Genomic DNA, 18769 nt, shown 5'->3' on the forward strand with positions numbered 1-18769 from the left:
GCTGCTTGGCTGTATCATCAGGAAGAAGCTGCCAGCCCCGGGACCTGTCCAGACCTGGAGGATGCTGCCTGGGCCCCCCATACAGGCAGGTGGGGGAAGCAGCTCCTCCTCTCGAAAGTGCCTGACTCCCTCACTGCCAAGGCCGTGTAGCAGTGTAGGGAGACTGAGTGGAGAAAGACCTCCGGGTCTCCAGTTTCCAGGGTTTTTCATAGAGGCTGGGGAAATAGGGCAAGGGAGTGTATGGGGGTGTCCTGGGGACCACTTTCTGATGGTTAAGGACCCTGGATTTGCATCCAGGATTTGCCCTTGACTGGCTCTCTGTCCCTGAGCAGAGATCCTCAGGGTCCTTATCTGCCACAGTGGGGTGAAGGCGACAGCACTGGTTCCTTCTTGCTGCTATACCTTGGTAGCATCAAGAGTAAGGGGAGAAGCAAGAGCAGGCTGGGCCATGAGTGTCTTGATCTACTGTACTTCCTTCCAAAGTCTTTTTTCAAGTATATAAGGAACCCCAGTTCTCTCCTGGCTTAGCTTTTCAAGACCCTCAGAACTTAGGCATCCCCAGAATCCTTCCACATTTCCCAAGACCTTCCCAACTCTCCCAGCTTCCCCATTTCCTCACCTTTCTGGTCTCTGCATTCAGCACTCACCATTCTCCCAGTACTCCTACCCCTGCTCTTATTCCCCAGAACTTCAAGATCCTCCCCCTTTCCCCCTCCCCGCAGTTACCTATGCTCCCCGCTCCTGTCTCTTCCCAGCGTCTTTCTCTAACTGTGGGGTTTCTCCTGGACTCCAGTATTGGCCAACTCTGCCTGCTGCCTTGCACTTTGCATTTAGATCTGGTGGTTCTCCAGAGAGCAGCTTCCTTGGGTGTTACATGAGCCAAGCCCTCACTGTCCAGAAGAGTGAGAGCTGAAACCTGTGCCCTGAGCTGATCGCAAGGACATCCCTTGGCCCCTCCACCTGGGCTCCTGCGGATAGGAGGGGCTGGGCGAGCAGGCCAGCTGGGCTATGGTGTGGTGCCTCGGCCTGGCTGTCCTCAGCCTGGTCATCAGCCAGGGGGCTGACGGTGAGCTGAACTCCTGGGCTTAAGAACTCCCTGTTAGCCTTGGGGTGAGGATGGGGTGCTTCTCAAGGGTTCCTCTTTGAGCAGGGCAGGGGAGGAAGAGGGCTGGTTCTGGAGAAGCTGAACTAGGGGTTCCTCTGGTCACCCAAAGTCCTAAGGTGCCTATAGAGATACTGATGACATCTCCCCTCCCAGCACTGACCCTGGCCCCCTGTTGTGCCCTCATACCATCCATCACGCAGGTCAAGGGAAGTCTGAGGTGGACTCAGTGGTGGGCCGGGCTGGGGAGAGTGTGGTGCTGGGCTGTGACCTGCTGCCCCCGGCCGGCCGGCCCCCTCTGCATGTCATCGAGTGGATGCGCTTTGGATTCCTGCTTCCCATCTTCATCCAGTTCGGCCTCTACTCTCCCCGAATTGACTCTGATTACGTGGGTAAGAGTTCTCCTCAGGTGGGGGGTAGGGAGGTATCAGCAAGAAAGGTGGGCTTCGTAGAGTCAGGCAAGGCCCCCTGTGAACCACTCTGTCCAGGCCCCGATCTCATCTCCAGCTCTACTGCCTTAACTCTGCTTAACAAGCATGGCTCTGCTCCCAAGCAGTTAATTCATTGAACGATTCATTCATTTACACACACAGACACACACGCACACGCACACGTATAGCTGTGCTATTTAGAACTCCACGTGGTCTGTTCCAGAGGAGATCCTGCGGCCCTATTCCAAGTATCCATCCTAATTCTGTAATTGCTTTTTCTAGATCTCATCATGAAACCTCCCAGACTTCATCCTGATCTCTAGTCTCCCTACTTGGCCCTACCTTGGTCCTGGCTCTACTGTCTGCTCACTCCTCTGCCCTCTCCTTCCTCATTGTCTTAAATGCTAGTTTGGGGGTTGTCGGCTTCTGGGAGTGGGTGCGGCTGTGACCTCTCTGCTTTTCCAGGGGGGCTCAGCCTGCTTCTGAGTAGAGAAGCACAGGTGTACAGAGAGGGGGTGCTGGGGAGGATCCAGATTCCCCAAAGGTCAGTGACTGGAAGGTGCTGGCCAGGGCTGCTGCTTTAGGTGGCTCCTGTTGGGACTTAAAATCGTGTGTAGCCTCCCCGGGTGCCTTCTGCTGCGCCCCAGCTGGCTCCCTAGAATGGCTACAATGGCTCTGCTTCCTCCTAATCCCGGATGGAGCCTTAGTCTAAGCGGTTTAGTGCCAGGTCTCAGGGGGCAGCATGCGGGAGGCCCTAAGGACGGGCCTGGGCTGTAGGGCGAGGGCGAGTCTTGTTGCCTCCTCTTCAGAGGGGAAATCTGGGAAAGGCCACCTGTGAGGGCGTCAGTGGGGAGACCCCCACCTTTGCCCTCTTCCATTTGAATCCTGAAGGAAACCCTGGGATTGGCTGAGCCCTTGACACGGGGTGGACTGAGCAGAGAGGGGAGGAGGTACAGGCAGGTGGTGCAGACGGGAAATTTATTTTCAAACTGGGGGCAGTTATTGGCAAACAGCCTGGTGGGAGTGTATGTGTCTGCACAAGCCCTGTGGGAATGAATGAAAGCAGGCCCCAATTAGCACCAGTGGAGAAAAAAGGGCTGTGCCCACCAGCCCTCCCTCCCTGCCTCTGCCTGTCCGGGCTGGGGAGGGGTCTTGGGCTGCGGGGCTGAGGCTGGGCAGATTCAGAATGTTGCCTGACTGAGGGCAAGGCAAGGGGAGGCGGAGGAGAGGGGCTTTTCCTGGGACTCCCCCAGGGAGACGGGAAGCTGTTCCTTCTCTCCAGCTTGTGTCCTGCCTTGAGGTCCCTCAGGCCTCAAGCCACTGGACGGCTAGCCCCGTTGTCTACCTGTGGGTCTTCCTTCTGTCTGTGCTGCTGCTTGAACTGTAGGGCTGTGAGCAGTGGCCGCTGGGACTTGCTTTCTACCCCTACGCTTTGTTCACACTCCTGCCCCCGTGGAAGCTCCTGGTCAGGCCAGAGCTGGCGGAGGGAGGGGGGGCCCTGAGCCTGTTAACCCTTTGACTGCCTCACGGTGTGGAAGGGGCCTCTCAGCCTTTGTGTAGGGGACTCGGAACTGCAGTTGCTAAGCAACAGGAGGTGGAGGTTGCTAAGGACAATGCTCTTCTGTCATAAACCCTCTGGGCAGTGAAGGGAAGATGGGCCAGGGACCGTTGTGGGGCTGGTGGCCTAGAATGTGTGAGGAACCCTGAGAGAGACTGTTGGGAGCATTAGGGACCACGCCGAACAGAAGGCTTCCCATCTTTGAGGACTCTAGAAGCGTCTAGCAGAGGGGACTAGATTTATCCATGAGTGCCAAGGAGTGAAAGTAATAGAAAACAAGCCAGCACTCAAGAGTAGAATTGAGGTGGCCGCAGTGTGTCAGGCGCCCCGCCCTGTGCCCTCACAGTGCCGGTGTGGTGTGAACCCAGGACCAGGCCTCCGGGGGAAGGCAGGCTGGGCTTAGTCGACACCAGCTTTCCTCAGGTGGTCTCCTGTTTTCTTCGCACAGCCATGCATATGGGAAGATCTGAAATCAACAGGCTTTGGGACTGCAGGTGGAGGGAGGCCTCCGGGAGGTGGGCCCAGGGCTCAGGAGGAGGACTCAGGGCTGTCCCACTGGCGATCTTCCTGTTCTTCTGTGACACTACAGGTCTAGCAGTCCAAGTGTCACAGAAAAGCTAGGACACGCAGTGTGCTCCATTGCCTATTCTGAGTAGCATTTGGACTGTTACCCAGTGGCTACCAGCATCTCCCAAGTGAGAACCCACCGATTACGCTCAATGTCCTGAACAGCCCTTGGTCCTAACACCCGTGTCCATGGGAAGCACATTGCTGTGTCTGGAGAAAGAAGCCTGGCTTTGTCACTTACTAGCCACGTGATTTTGGAAAGAAACTTACCATTAATTCCTTCAGCTACAATGGCATTCTTGAGAGGATTAAATATGGTGAGAACGTGTAATATTACATGGCCCATATTCCACACTCAATCTTCCTTCCCTCTTTGCAGAGCTAGATGATCACTACAATAAAAGTATCATGTGGGACATAGGAGAGGCTGCAGTCTGGGGTCTGCAGGGCTCAGGGCCAGGCAGATTAGCCTTCCTGAGGAATCCTGACAGTGGGTGGAAGGGTGTGATTATGTTAAATATTTACCTGCTAGGCCTGGTCTTATCTCCTGGGTGGGGATTTAAACACCTAGCCCTTTAAGCAGGTCCACCCATTCTAGAGAATCCACACCCCTGGAACTCATTCTAAGTAGAAAAAGACTCTTGCCTAAGATCTCAAAGCCTCCCTCAACCTGATCCTTCTCTTCTTCCTGAAAGAGATTATCTTATTTCTGAAATAGATCACTCTAGAGGTAGAATGGAAGCAAATTGGAGGGGTTGAGTGCATTCACAGCTTCAGAATTTCTAGTATTAGGAAGCGCTGGGGTGGACACTATGCAAAGGACCTTGGAGCTGCATTTGCATACAACATAAGATTAAGAAAAGGCAGCCAGGGACAGTGGCTCACAGCTTAATCCCAGCACTGTGGGAGGCTGAGGCTGGAGATCCCTTGAGGCCATGAGTTTGAAACCAGCCTGGGCAATATAGCAAGACCCCTCTCTGCAAAAATTAAAAAATTAGCTAGGCATGGTGACACGTGCCTATAGTACTAGCTCCTTGAGAGGCTGAGGGAGGAGGACTGCTTGAGCCCAGGAATTTGAGGCTGCAGTGAGCTACAATCAAACCACTGCACTCTAGCCTGGGCAACAGAGTGACACCCTGTCTAAAAAAGAAAGAAAGAAAGAAAGAAAGAAAAAGAAAAAAAGAAAAGAAAAAAGGAAAGAAGGAAAGAAAGAAAGAAAGAAAGAAAGAAAGAAAAAGAAAAGAACGTTCCATTTGCCCATAGCAGAGGTCAAGGTGGGGATGAACTATGTGAGGTGGAGGGGAGGAGGCTGGAGGCAGGGAGACCTGCAAGTAGGCTGTTGGGGAAACCCAGGTGAGACATGCCACAGGTATAAAGGTGAGGACAGCAGAGAAGGGAAAAGGTTTAGGAGGTAGGATTTGAAAAACTTAATGAGCTAGTAGATTCCAGAAATCTCAGAGATGCCAGGTTCCTGATAATGTGACTTGGTGTGTTGTGGTGCTGTTCAATGATACAGGGAGAGAAAAGGGAGACAATGTGTGATCAGTTTAGGGACAGAGCCAGGACTTGAGTGCAGCTTTCTGATTTCAAATCTAGAGCTCATTTATTTGTTCAACAACGTTTATTTGAGCATCCACGGATGCCAGGCACCATGCTACGCGCCTTCCCTGCATTATTCCTCTCCTCCACCCCACCCCAATTCTGTTTCTTTCTCTTCTTTTTACAGACGAGGACACTGAAATTGAGGGAGGTTAAGTAACTTTCCCAAAAGAGTACGCAGCTGAGCTGGACTCAGGCCTGGGTCTATCTGGCTCCCAAGTGTGTGCCTGTCTCACTAGGCTAAACTGCCAGGGTCCCATGAAGCTGTCTGGGGTGCACAGTTCCATCCAGGGAGGGTGCTGAGGGGTGGGGTAGGCACCCTCGCTCTGAGCCTGGTGGTGTGGTGTGGTGTGGATGCTGACTAAGGGTGGGATTGAGGTGTCTGCTTGTGCTGTGCTTGTGTGGCTTTGTGGAACTGTGTGTGGTCAGCCAGCTGGGGCCTGAGTGCCCCGGGGCATGGAGAGGATGGGGCGAGGAAGCTGCTGACTTTGCTGCTTGCTGGGCTGGACCCTGGCCACCCTAAGGCGCTTAGGCTGCTGATAATAGCCCGCAGGGATTAGGGGCTTTGGCAGGCGGGGTCTGGGTTCCCCTGCTAGGGCCTCAAACACTGCTGAGGTTTTCAGGATCACAGTCCTCTATTAGGAGTACTCCCAGGAGCTCACACTTTCCCCTGCTAAAAGAACCCAGAGGTGGACAGATCCTGTAAGAATCCAGAGCAGACTATGTGCTGACTCTTCACCTCCTCCCCCAGCCGTCCTGGATGCCAAGTGCAGTTCAGGGGAAGGTTCTGTCCACCTGCTGTCCCTCTAGGTTTCTCTTTGTCTAGATGGGGTCCCAGCTGTTGAATGGCAAGGGTGGTCAGAGGGGCTGAATGGAGGGACCTGTCCTGAATGACCCCAACCCCATCTGCGTCTCTCTGGACCCCACACTCCCAGAGTAACTGGGAGAGACTGAGCCTACTCTTTCTTACCTCTACGAATTACCAGTGTGACAAGGAAATTGGGGCTCTCATGGGGTCCCTTCAGCACCCTTGATTCAGGGTTCCTCCCCAGGACGAGTCCGGCTGCAGAAGGGGGCCTCTCTCCAGATTGAGGGTCTGCGGGTGGAAGACCAGGGCTGGTACGAGTGCCGCGTGCTCTTCCTGGACCAGCACATCCCCGAAGACGATTTGGCTAACGGCTCCTGGGTGCATCTGACAGTCAATTGTATGAAGCTGGGGGGCAGGTGGTGGAGAAAGACAGGGCAGAGGAGAATGGGGAGCTCTGGCTGGTGGGAGAAAGGGGAAGAGGGAGTTCTATTTCCACTCTGCGAGCAGCTCCCACCCTTCCTGGCAGCCCGTTTGCTCGCTTAGGGGTTGCATCTCATCCCTCCCCATGCTGCCCTTTTCAGTTCTTCAAATATAAATCCAATCAGTCCACTAGGCTCTATGTCAGGAGCTTCCTCTTTCTCTTCCCTGGCCAGGAAAATGGGTGGGAGAGAGGGGGCTCTTGGACGCTGAGTGAAACACAGTTCACATATACAGCAATGTGTGTTTCTTTTCCTTCCTTCCTTCCTTTCTTTTTTATTTTCTTCTTTTTTTTTTTTTTTTTTTTTTGTTTGTTTTTGTTTTTGAGATGGAGTTTCACTCTTGTTGCCCAGGCTGGAGTGCAATCATGTGATTTCTGCTCACTGCAACCTCTGCCTCCTGAGTTCAAATGATTCTCCTGCCTCAGCCTCCCAAGTAGCTGGGATTTCAGGCATATGCCACCATACCCGGTTAATTTTGTATTTTTTAGTAGAGACGGGGTTTCTCCATATTGGTCAGCTGGTCTCGAACTCCCAACCTCAGGCGATCTGCCATCTTGGCCTCCCAAAGTGCTGGGATTACAGGTGTGAGCCACTGCGCCTGGCCAGCACTGTATTTTCAAAACACCTTTTCACTCAGGCCCTTATTATTTCTCCCTCGCTCCTAAGTAGGAAGGAGGTCATCATCATCCTCATTGCATAGGCGAGGCTGGGTTATGCCACTGATTAGTGGCAGGGCAGAGTCTAGGACCCAGGCCTCCTGACTCCCAGAACAGTGCTCCTCCTGAGGGGACGTGGCTCTCTCCCCAGCTCTGGACATCCAGTCTGGGCTCAGCCCCAGGCCAGTGTGTGGGGCGGGTTGATAGACTCTTCATAGACAGCGTGGCCCCAGGCTGGGGATTCCTGTGAGGTGGGGCTGGCAGGTGGGCAGCGGGCTGTAGCCCTGAGTGGTCTGTCTCCCAGGCCCTGGGACACAGCTCTTTTGGCTGATAGCCCCCTGGGGCCCCTGATACCTGTCTCCCTCGCAGCGCCCCCTCAATTCCAAGAGACACCTCCTGCTGTGTTGGAAGTGCAGGAACTGGAGCCTGTGACCCTGCGTTGTGTGGCCCGTGGAAGCCCCCTGCCTCGTGTGACTTGGAAGCTCAGAGGACAGGACCTGGGCCAGGGCCAGGGCCAGGTGCAAGTGAGTCCTGGGGGTGGACAGAATGAACCAGACAGAATGTGAAGGGAAGGTGGGGGCCTGGCAGTGGGGCCAGAGGACAGAAGGGGCAAAGGCCAGGCTGGAAGATGGGCAGGAAGACGGGCTTGGCATTGTTTTCCCCGAGCCTGGGGTGCTGCCTCCCTCTGCTGGCCAGCCTCAGAAGTGCAGGGTCTGAGGCTGGCAGGAGAAGGGACTCTTCCTCACCCATTCCTTCCCTAGGTGCAGAACGGGACGCTGCGGATCCACCGGGTAGAGCGAGGCAGCTCTGGGGTCTACACCTGCCAAGCCTCCAGCACTGAGGGCAGCACCACCCACACCACCCAGCTGCTGGTGCTAGGTGCTCTCTGGTGGGAGGGCTGGGGTCTAGGGACACCTGTGCAAGGGGGCTGTGACCTGTGGCTGAACTGGTGCTCAGCAGGATGGGAGAGATTAGTGCCTGAGGGCGAGGCCCATGGAGGCTGAGGGGGCTCCCAATGCAGGCTGTTGCTCTGAAACCAACACCTTAATTTTAAAAGGCTCAATAAGCAGACAGAGTGCGCTTTCGTGCCCAGTAGTGTGTTATAGTGGACAGGACATAGGTGTTTGTGTTAGGCTGTGAGCTGGGTAACTCCCTGAGTCCCAGTTTCTTCATCTTTATAAAGAGACTTACATCTACCTCTCAGGTCTGTTACAAGAATTTACGTAGGTCCAGCTGAGCCCAGTTGGTGGCACATGGTAATTCCTGGCCAAGATCCTTCCTTTAGAAGCTGAGAAATAGAAGGCCTGGACTATGCCTTTGTAGAGCCTATTATCTTTGTGGGGAAATAAGACTAACTGGGGAAACAGGGAAGTGTTGCTGTCCGTGGTACTCTAAGAATGGCAGTGCTGGGTAATGGTTAAAGGTGTCGTCTCTGGCATCAGGAAGCCTCATATGAATGTTGCCTCTCCTGCTGTCCTTGGGCACTCACCTCACAGTCTCTCTGCCTCTGAGCCTTCATTCCTTCATCTATAAAATGGAGACAATTTCCCCCGCAAAGGTTCTGGTGAGGATTAAACAAGGTCATGCAGGTGGCACTCAGTGCGGGGTATGCAGTCAGTGCTGTTTGCGTCAGCTTGCATCATGCCTCTTCTTACTGACTGCTCATGCAGTACCCGCCCAGAGCAGGGAAAGAGTAGTGGAGCTGTAGTAGCCAGAGATGCTTTTGCAGGAGGTATGTGGCGTGGCCAGGACCTTGGGAGGGGCATTCTGGCCGGGGTTGAGGGGAGCAAAGGCATGGAGATGGGGGACAGCCAGCTGCCCACACTGACCTGAAAGAGTTCATGAGGGCTGACATATGGAAAGATGGCTGGCCAGGTAGGGAGGGGTTGGATCACAGAGGTCCACAGGGCTGGGTTTGAGCTTAGTGTGGTAGGAGTCAGGTGCCGTTGCAGGTTTCTGAGCAGAAATGTTCTGTGGCACAAGGGTCTGTTTCTGTAGGAATGGCCATTAGAGTGGCAGCCACAGGGGAGCCTGGAGTCAGGGGGTGCTGCAGCACCTTGAGTACCTGGGTTAGGGTCAGAGACAGAGAAGCTATTCAAGAGGTGACAGGCAGGGATACAAATGGCAAATGAGCAGTTAAACTGACTCCCCCAAACATCCACACTGTTCCAGGCAGTGGGACTGCATGAATGGGGTTGTTCTTGACGGAACAGAGAGAATTTGGAAAGAGGAATGGGTCTCAGGGAGAGGATGAATTCTTGTTACATACAGGGGGAAGCTTCTGTTTCCATTCCCCAAAATCCCATACCAATGAGCCCTACGATTCCAGAGGGCAGGGCTGGGAAGAGTTGTAGAGGTGACCTCAGGGTTCTAGGAATACTGTTGGCTGAGGCCACCTTCCTCCCCTTGTGCACCCCACAGGACCACCAGTCATCGTGGTGCCCCCCAAGAACAGCACAGTCAATGCCTCCCAGGATGTTTCCTTGGCCTGCCACGCTGAGGCATACCCTGCTAACCTCACCTATAGCTGGTTCCAGGACAACACCAATGTCTTCCACATTAGGTGGGGTCACCATCGTTAGGAGGGTGGAGGTGGGGAATTGGCAGACAGTCTCTGAGGAGCCGCTTGGCTGGGCAAGGCCTGGACCCCTCCTCACACACGCCACATTGCAGCCGCCTGCAGTCCCGGGTGCGGATCCTGGTGGACGGGAGCCTGAGGCTGCAGGCTACTCAGCCTGACGATGCCGGCCGCTACACCTGTGTGCCCAGCAATGGCCTCCTGCATCCACCCTCAGCCTCTGCCTACCTCACCGTGCTCTGTAAGCCTGGCCCCAGCCTCTCCGTCAGCCTGCTCCCTTCCCCTGGGCCAGGCCAAGCCCCTCTCCCCCAACTTGCCACTACTTTCCCCCAGACCCAGCCCAGGTGACAACTATGCCTCCTGAGACACTCCTGCCCATAGGCATGCCGGGGGTGATCCACTGCCCGGTTCGCGCCAACCCCCCACTGCATTTTGTCAGCTGGACCAAGGATGGAAGGGCCCTGCAGCTGGACAAGGTACAGGCTTGGGGAAGGGGAAGGAGGGTCTTAACTTGGTGTTAGTCTGCTCAGGACAGCTGGGTGGAGTGTTAGCTCTATTTAATTCAATTCAGTGACTGGTGGCACACATATTTTGTGAATTTAATTTGTCTTATAAGACGTGTTACGGCCAGGTACCATGGCTCACACTTATACTCCCAGAACTTTGGGAGGCCAAGGTGGCTGGATCACGAGGTCAGGAGTTCAAGACCAGCCTGACCAACATAGTGAAACTCCATCTCTACTAAAAATACAAAAATTAGCTGCGCATGGTGGCAGGCTCCTGTAATCCTAGCTACTCAGGAAGCTGAGGCAGGAGGATCGCTTGAACTCGGAGGTGGAGGTTGCAGTGAGCCGAGATGGTACCACTGCACTCCAGCCTAAGCAACAGAGCTAGACTCCATCTCAAGAATAAAAAAAAAAAAAAAAAGACACGTTGCATAGGAAACTACTTAAAACCCCTGAGGAAAATTTCCATGGTTTAAGGTGCTGGTTTTGTGTCTTTGGGGAAAAGGTGAGAGATGATCTCTGGGGAGAATGATGGCAAATAGTTAAAAAGCAGAACTGAAGGTTGATGACTGGGGAATTGTGTGTCCTGGGGGAACACACACTTGTTACCCGGTGCTGTGAAGGAGGCAGGGGCAAGGAGGCATCCATCCTTAAAGTGGGCACTGTCTGGGCAGAGGACAGCAACATAGACACTGCTGGAAGGCCAGGGATGGAGCTCATGCCTTCCTCTTAGGGTGGGTGAGGATAGACCGGCAACAGATTCTGGGACTTTGGTGACCGGGCTCAAAGAGGAGATAGTCATTCCATTGCAGAAACCAGGGCCAAGAGGCAGGAAGTAATGTATTCGTTTATGGAATTATGAATTGACCAATTGGGTGGGAGCTGGAGAGCCTGTAGGGACATGAATGGTGCAGAGAAAGCTGGAAGGACAGGTTAGCATTAAAAGGGAGAACCGTGGATACCAAATTAATATTACCTCATTCCAAGGCAATTGGGATCTTTTGTCTGCAGAGACTAAACATTTTTTGAGGCCTAGTATTGCATTTTTTCATCATAGTGTACCTGGGGCTTCTACAACAGTAGTACTAAGTACATCTTTGTTGAATTTTTTTTTTTTCTTTTTTGAGACAGAGTTTCGCTCTTGTTACCCAGGCTGGAGTGCAATGGCACCGTCTCGGCTCACCGCAACCTCCGCCTCCCGGGTTCAGGCAATTCTCCTGCCTCAGCCTCCTGAGTAGCTGGGATTACAGGCACGCACCACCATGCCCAGCGAATTTTTTGTATTTTTAGTAGAGACGGGGTTTCACCATGTTGACCAGGATGGTCTCAATCTCTTGACTTTGTGATCCCCCCACCTCGGCCTCCCAAAGTGCTGGGATTACAGGCGTGAGCCACCGCGCCCGGCCTTGTTGAATGTTTAAGAAAAAAGTCCACAGGCGGTTGGAGCCGCTGGAGTTTGTTCAGCATTGGTGTGACAGCATCAGAGCCATCATCAGGGGCTGAGCTTGTCCAGTGGAATGTCGTGGGGGACACTGGACATAGGAAGCGGGGTTCTGAGGCTGCTGAAATGGCCCAGGCGAGAGTTGTGGAGTCTGAGTTGGAGAGGAGGACATGAAGATGAATGGGCTCATGCCCAAACAAAAGGGACTTCCCGGGATGACTGGCTTGGTATTTCGCTAGGGGGAGTGAACGTGAGGAGGCAGACTTCAGTAAAGACGCTGATGGGCCCTTTAATAGAGAAATAGGAGCTGGTTTCTGGTGAAATATGCTGAACGTAGTTGTGGAGTGCTGGGAAGACAGCCAGGTGAAGTCCCAGCAGGCAGGAAGCCCCGTGTGGCCCAGCTCCAGGGGCGGCCATCCACACTGTGTTTTCCGGGAGTGACACCCTCTGGAGTTGTGCAGTCACAGCCTCACACTATTTGGAGGGATCCCTGTGTAGGAAGGAGAGAAAGGAAGTGCTGGCATTCAGAGAGGTCAAGCCCAGACATGGAGCTGTGGAGTGCTCTGCACAGCTGTGGGTTTCTTCGTCCTGCTCCGTCTCCTGTACTGCCATCCCGGGCTTGCCTTTGCTGAGCTCCTCTCTCTAGCTATCACCTCCTCTTCCTTCCAGTTTCCTGGCTGGTCCCAGGGCACAGAAGGCTCACTGATCATTGCCCTGGGGAACGAGGATGCCCTGGGAGAATACTCCTGCACCCCCTACAACAGTCTTGGTACTGCTGGGCCCTCCCCTGTGACCCGCGTGCTGCTCAAGGTGAGGCTGGGAGTGGGCGGGGGCCTGTGGTGACAGTGGGTCAGGTGGCTGGAGTTGGAGCTATGGCCAGGCTGATGGGGGTGGGGCCGGGCAGACACATGGGGAGGGGCTCCCAAGTCTGTCTCCCATGGTGGCCATGGCAGCAGCTGCCTGATGCCATCCTTGAGGTTTCCGCAGAGGTGGTGCTCGGGAGGTGGGACATCAGTCACAGACACAGTAAGATACCCTGTCCGCCCAACTCTCACTAACCTTGACCGTGCTGCCTCCCTCTCTGGGGTTCTGGGAGGAAGAATGTTCTGCAGAGGTTTGTACATTTCCGAGAGTCCTGCCCAAGCCTGCCAGTCCTTACTACACCACCATTTCCCTTCAGCCCCTACTCAATGGGGAACAGACACAGAGCCAGAGAGGAATTGAGAGATGGAGAAAGAATGAGGTAGTGACAGGCTTGGTGTGTGTTTAGTTAGGGGGAGTGAGAAGAGTGAGGTGAGACATGGCATGACAGGGATCACAGAGCCGGGGAGTAGCCAGACTTAGACAGCAGTGTAAGAGAGGGCCCCTCCCGATGCCAGATCTGGCTTGCAGGCTCCCCCAGCTTTTATAGAACGGCCCAAGGAAGAATACTTCCAAGAAGTAGGGCGGGAGCTACTCATCCCCTGCTCTGCCCGAGGGGACCCTCCTCCTGTTGTCTCTTGGGCCAAGGTAAGGCTTCTGAGCCTGCTGTGCCTACACCTGCACCCACTATGTGCCCCATTTTGTGGGAGGGAGGATGCGGGAAGGAGTGGGCTGTCAGAGGCAGGGTGGAGAGGAACTGGAGCTGCTTGGAGAGATGAGGGGCGCCCTTGGTGAGGGGTGGCTGCGTGTGTCCTCAGGGCTCACCAGTGGTTCTGTAGGTGGGCCGGGGGCTGCAAGGCCAGGCCCAGGTGGACAGCAACAGCAGCCTCGTCCTGCGACCTTTGACCAAGGAGGCCCATGGGCGCTGGGAATGCAGTGCCAGCAATGCTGTGGCCCGAGTGGCCACATCCACGAATGTCCACGTGCTGGGTTAGTGGCTGGAGAGAGGGCCCTGGGCTGGGAGAAACCACGTGGAACAGGAGATGGGGGAATCATTTTTGGAGGGCCAGAAAGGGGATCATGGGTGTGGGAGACCTGGGATGATGGGTGAAGGTCAGTGGTCCTGGGGCCCCTGGGGCTTTCTATATTCCCTCAGGCCCTGACCACCATCCCTCCCTCCATGCCCCTCCCCAGGCACTAGTCCTCATGTTGTCACCAATGTGTCCGTGGTGCCTTTGCCCAAGGGTGCCAATGTCTCCTGGGAGCCTGGCTTTGATGGTGGCTATCTGCAGAGATTCAGTGTCTGGTACACCCCACTGTGAGTGACTTGCTCCTGCCATTTCTCTGCACCAACCTTGCCTCCTCTCCTCTCCTCCTTGAACCTATCTGGCCTTGTGCCCTTTCTTCCGCCCCTCAATCCCTCACCGACCCTGGTTCTGCTTCCCTGTTTCCAGACTCTGAGACATTCAGGGCCAAGGTCCTGAGACCTTGGATGGTTGAGCAGAGGGGAGTTGGTTAGATCTGTGGACCCCAGATCTTCCTAGCTCATGAGGTGCCCCCCGTCTTCATGTCTCGCAGAGCCAAGCGTCCTGACCGAATGCACCATGACTGGGTGTCCTTGGCAGTGCCTGTGGGAGCTGCCCACCTCCTAGTGCCAGGGCTGCAGCCCCACACCCAGTACCAGTTCAGCGTGCTAGCTCAGAACAAGCTGGGGAGTGGTCCCTTCAGCGAAATCGTCCTGTCTGCTCCTGAAGGTGAGAGGCTTCTCGTCCCAGAACAGCAGAGACAAGGATGGGAAAGGGCCGCTAGGAAAGCTGGGATATGGGAGGTCCTGGATGGGAAGGGGCAGAAGCGCTGGGCAGCTTGGGGTCCAGAGGGGTGTGTGGAAGATGATTTGGGCTTGTCTTTAGGGGCTCTGGGAGAACAGCTGGGCACTGGGGGTCGTGGAAGGTCAGGGGAAGGAAGCTGGGAATCCCCTCTCTGACCTGCCTATCTGCCCCACGCAGGGCTTCCTACCACACCAGTTGCGCCCAGGCTTCCCCCGACAGAGGTGCCGCCTCCCCTGTCCCCTCCGCGAGGTCTGGTGGCAGTGAGAACACCCCGGGGAGTACTCCTGCATTGGGATCCCCCAGAGCTGGTCCCTAAGACACTGGATGGCTACGTCTTGGAAGGACGGCAGGGCTCCCAGGGCTGGGAGGTGCTGGACCCGGCTGTGCCAGGCACAGAAACAGAGCTGCTGGTGCCAGGCCTCATCAAGGTATGTGCGGGAGGCCATACAGGCAGCGGCCTCCCAGGGGCTCTCCTGCGTCCTCCTCCATTCCCCAAACCCCATCTTCGCATCTTGATTGGAGCTCTTCGCCTCCGCGTCCCACCTCACCCCTCCGCCCCGCCTGCACAGTCTTTCCGCGCTCCGCTGGGAGGGGCGGTGCTGGGCCCTGACCTCCCTCCTGGCACCCCATCCCCGTCGCAGGATGTCTTCTACGAGTTCCGCCTCGTGGCCTTCGCGGGCAGCGACGTCAGCGACCCCAGCAACACGGCCAACGTCTCCACTTTCGGTGAGCACCTGGCGGGAGGGAGGAGCGCCAGGGCTTGCGGGGGGCCGTGAGCCCGCTGACCTTCCCTCGTGGCCCCCTGCCCAGGCCTGGAGGTCTACCCGTCGCGCACGCAGCTGCCGGGCCTCCTGCCCCAGCCGGTGCTGGCCGGCGTGCTGGGCGGGGTCTGCTTCCTGGGCGTGGCCGTCCTGGTGAGCATCCTGGCGGCCTGCCTCATGAACCGGCGCAGGGCTGCCCGGCGCCGCCGCAAGCGCCTCCGCCAAGGTAGGCCCCTCCGGCGTCCTCCCTCCTCCGGCGCTGGGGCCCTGCCCCTCCTTAAGCCCCTCCCACCTGGGGAACATCCCTCCCGCCCGTGTGATCCAGGTGCATTCTCCCCTTCTGCATCTGGTCCTGCCCGCGCTCTTCCCAGCCGGATGGGGTTGCGCGCCTGGTGTTGGGTGAGGGAGCCTGCGCCCCGAGGGCCTTGGTTTTTGCCTGTGTCACGTACTATTCTCGTGCCCTTCCAGATCCACCTCTTATCTTCTCTCCCACCGGGAAGTCAGCTGCACAGTAAGTACCTCCACCTTGTTGGCTTTCTTCTGCCTTTCCATCGTGCGTGCCAGTATCCTCTACTTCCTTTTTTGCACCTTTACTGGGGGGATGGTGGGGGAGGGGCAGGAACAAAAGTGGGAGAGGGTAAGAAGGGGTGCGCAGAGGCCCCAGCCTGAGGCCGGTCCAGTGTGGCCTGTGTCTTCCCTCCACCCCCTCCACCTTGTTGGTCCTTTCCTCGCTTGTTCTCCCTAGCTCTGCTCTGTTGTTCACCAAACCTCTCAAGGCCTGACGCTGGCTCCTGGGAGGGGGACCTGCCCCTACCACAGACCCTGATCTCCTGTCCTTCCCCAGCTCTGCTCTGGGCTCAGGCAGTCCTGACAGCGTGGCGAAGCTGAAGCTCCAGGGTTCCCCAGTCCCCAGCCTGCGCCAGAGTCTGCTCTGGGGGGATCCTGCCGGAACTCCCAGCCCCCACCCAGATCCTCCACCTAGCCGGGGACCCTTACCCCTGGAGCCCATTTGCCGGGGCCCAGATGGGCGCTTTGTGATGGGGCCCACTGTGGTGGCCCCCCGGGAAAGGTCAGGCCCGGAGCAGGCAGAACCTCGGACACCAGCCGAGCGTCTGGCCCGGTCCTTTGACTGTAGCAGCAGCAGCCCCAGTGGGGCACCCCAGCCCCTCTGCATTGAAGACATCAGCCCTGTAGCAGCCCCTCCAGCAGCCCCACCCAGTCCCCTGCCAGGTCCCGGGCCCCTGCTCCAGTACCTGAGCCTGCCCTTCTTCCGGGAGATGAATGTGGATGGGGACTGGCCCCCTCTGGAGGATCCCAGCCCTGCTGCACCCCCAGATTACATGGATACCCGGCCCTGCCCCACCTCATCTTTCCTACGTCCCCCAGACACCCCTCCTATGTCCCCCAGGGCATCACTTCCTGGGGATGTGGTAGGGGCTGGGGTAGCTGCAGAGCCCCCTTACACAGCCCTGGCTGACTGGACACTGAGGGAGCGGCTGCTGCCAGGCCTTCTCCCTGCCGCCCCTCGGGGCAGCCTCACCAGCCAGAGCAGCGGGCGAGGCAGCGCTTCGTTCCTGCGGCCCCCCTCCACAGCTCCCTCTGCAGGAGGCAGCTACCTGAGCCCTGCTCCAGGAGACACCAGCAGCTGGGCCAGTGGCCCTGAGAGGTGGCCCCGAAGGGAGCATGTGGTGACAGTCAGCAAGAGGTGAGAGCAGTCCCCGCCCATCCCTGCCTCGGTCCCAGTCCCACCCCAGACCTTCTCACCCATCTCCCAATACCCTGAACCGTCTCTGCTGCACTCCCACAGAAACCTCATCTCCTTTTAAAAGCTTTCGCTGAGGTCCAGGGATTTAGTTCAGGGGAAACCCATGGCCTAATGTGCATTTGGGGTCCCTGAGTTCAGACTTTCCTGAACATCCTCTATTCCTCCACCCACACCATACATTTTTCTTTTTTAACAGGAGGAACACATCTGTGGATGAGAACTATGAGTGGGACTCAGAATTCCCTGGGGACGTGGAATTGCTGGAGACCTTACACCTGGGCTTGGCCAGCTCCCGGCTCAGACATGAAGCTGAGCCAGAGCTAGGTGTGTGAGCCCCCTGGAAAGGCAGGCACCTCAGCCACGCTGTCCCACATCCCCCTTGCCACCTTAGGACCCATCTGTTCCCAGTCAGGCCCTGCCTCCCAGGCTCCTCTGCTCTAGACTGTGTCTTGCCCCCTTGGCCCATGTGTACTGGAAGGACCTAGTGAGCTTTACATCTCAGCTCTTCACTCAGTGAACCTCAGGGCCTCTTCTCTCATTGCCCTGCCCACCTCTTGCAGGTGTGAAGACTCCAGAGGAGGGCTGCCTCCTGAACACTGCCCCTGTTACTGGCCCTGAGGCCCGCTGTGCTGCCCTTCGGGAGGAATTCCTGGCCTTCCGCCGCCGCCGAGATGCTACTAGGGCTCGGCTGCCGGCCTATCGACAGCCAGTCCCCCACCCTGAACAGGCCACTCTGCTGTGAACACCCCAATACGAGGCTGGGAAAAGGCAAATGGACCTGCATAGGAGGCCCCCAACCAGACCTAGCTTCAACCTAGGGCACTGCCCCTGCCCCTTTGGTGCCCAGGCACAGATCCTGATAGTGGACTTGGGTCACCTTGGTATGGAATGTATGTGCTGAACCCCTAGGTGATTCTGGGAATTGGAACAGGGATCTTAGGTCTGCCCTCTCTCTCTGTGTGTGTGTGTGTGTGTGTGTGTGTGTGTGTGTGTGTATGTGTTCGTGGTGTGGGTGAAGTTTTTTACAGGTGAATAAACAAAGTCTGAAAGATGTTTCTGTGTGTTATCTCTTTGAATCTGAGAGAGTCCTGGGAAAATCTGTGGACCCTTAAAGAGAAGGGGAATCTTCTCGAATGAATGAAGGTGCATTCAGCATTCATTCAAGAAGCATTTATTGAGTGCTTACTGAGGCCAGCTGCTAAAGGCCAGCCATTGAACTAGATACTGAGAAAATACAAAATTGTTGAAGACATGCCTTTGCCCTTGGGGTGTTCTTTCTAGTCAGTGAGGCAGACAAAGAAATAGTTACAGTATAACATGACAAGTTCTGTGATAAAGCTATGTGTTGGTTATTGTGGTGGCACAAAGGAAGGAGTTACATTCAAGGCCACATTTAGTGTAGGCTTACATCATGTGCTGGGACAAACGCCACATATGGGGGGGGGGTCCTCAGGACCCTCACAGATGGTGGTGATAATAATAATAGTGGCCAGTCGTGGTGGCTCACACCTGTAATCCTATCACTTTGGGAAGCCGAGGTGGGTGGATCACCTGAAGTCAGGAGTTCGAGACCAGACTGGCCAACATGGTGATACCCTGTCTCTCTTAAAAATATAACCATTAGCTGGGTGTGGTGGTGGGTGCCTGTAATTCCAGCTACTTGGGAGGCCGAGGCAGGAGAATCGTTTGAACCGAGGGGGCAGAGGTTGCAGTGAGCTGAGATAACGCCAATTCACTCCAGCCTGGGCAAAAGAGCGAAACTCCGTCAAAAAATAATAATAGCATTCACTCTGTGCCACGCACTGCTCTAAGCCCTATAGGTGGACTG

The 18769-nt window shown here is 55.9% G+C and overlaps 1 protein-coding gene across 2 annotated transcripts; it reads left to right on the forward strand.

Moving 5' to 3' along the window:
- Nucleotides 1-983: 983 nt before the first annotated feature.
- Nucleotides 984-17992, forward strand: IGSF9 (immunoglobulin superfamily member 9). Of its 2 annotated transcripts, none has more exons than XM_003937915.4 (20): nt 984-1066; nt 1306-1494; nt 6310-6462; nt 7570-7724; nt 7962-8079; nt 9622-9763; nt 9874-10019; nt 10112-10254; nt 12395-12535; nt 13118-13234; nt 13426-13576; nt 13781-13904; nt 14165-14340; nt 14593-14843; nt 15057-15141; nt 15226-15402; nt 15645-15687; nt 16021-16881; nt 17138-17265; nt 17502-17992. In XM_003937915.4, exons 1-20 carry the CDS (start codon nt 1009-1011, stop codon nt 17681-17683), a joined length of 3540 nt encoding a protein of 1179 aa, XP_003937964.2. In that variant the 5' UTR covers nt 984-1008; the 3' UTR covers nt 17684-17992. The 2 variants fall into 2 exon arrangements, with proteins under 2 accessions (XP_003937964.2, XP_074245871.1); XM_074389770.1 differs by having other exon boundaries at nt 10160-10254.
- The last annotated feature ends 777 nt before the right edge of the window (nt 17993-18769 follow it).

Source organism: Saimiri boliviensis, chromosome 19, assembly GCF_048565385.1.
Source record: "Saimiri boliviensis isolate mSaiBol1 chromosome 19, mSaiBol1.pri, whole genome shotgun sequence".
Taxonomy (NCBI): Eukaryota; Metazoa; Chordata; class Mammalia; order Primates; family Cebidae; genus Saimiri; species Saimiri boliviensis.

Coding starts and splice junctions, on each gene's coding strand:
- IGSF9 (XM_003937915.4), top strand. CDS start 1,009: ATGGTGTGGTGCCTCGGCCTGGCTGTCCTCAGCCTGGTCATCAGCCAG. Junction 10,255..12,394: donor GGGCCCTGCAGCTGGACAAG/GTACAGGCTTGG, acceptor TCTTCCTTCCAG/TTTCCTGGCTGGTCCCAGGG. Junction 12,536..13,117: donor TGACCCGCGTGCTGCTCAAG/GTGAGGCTGGGA, acceptor TCTGGCTTGCAG/GCTCCCCCAGCTTTTATAGA.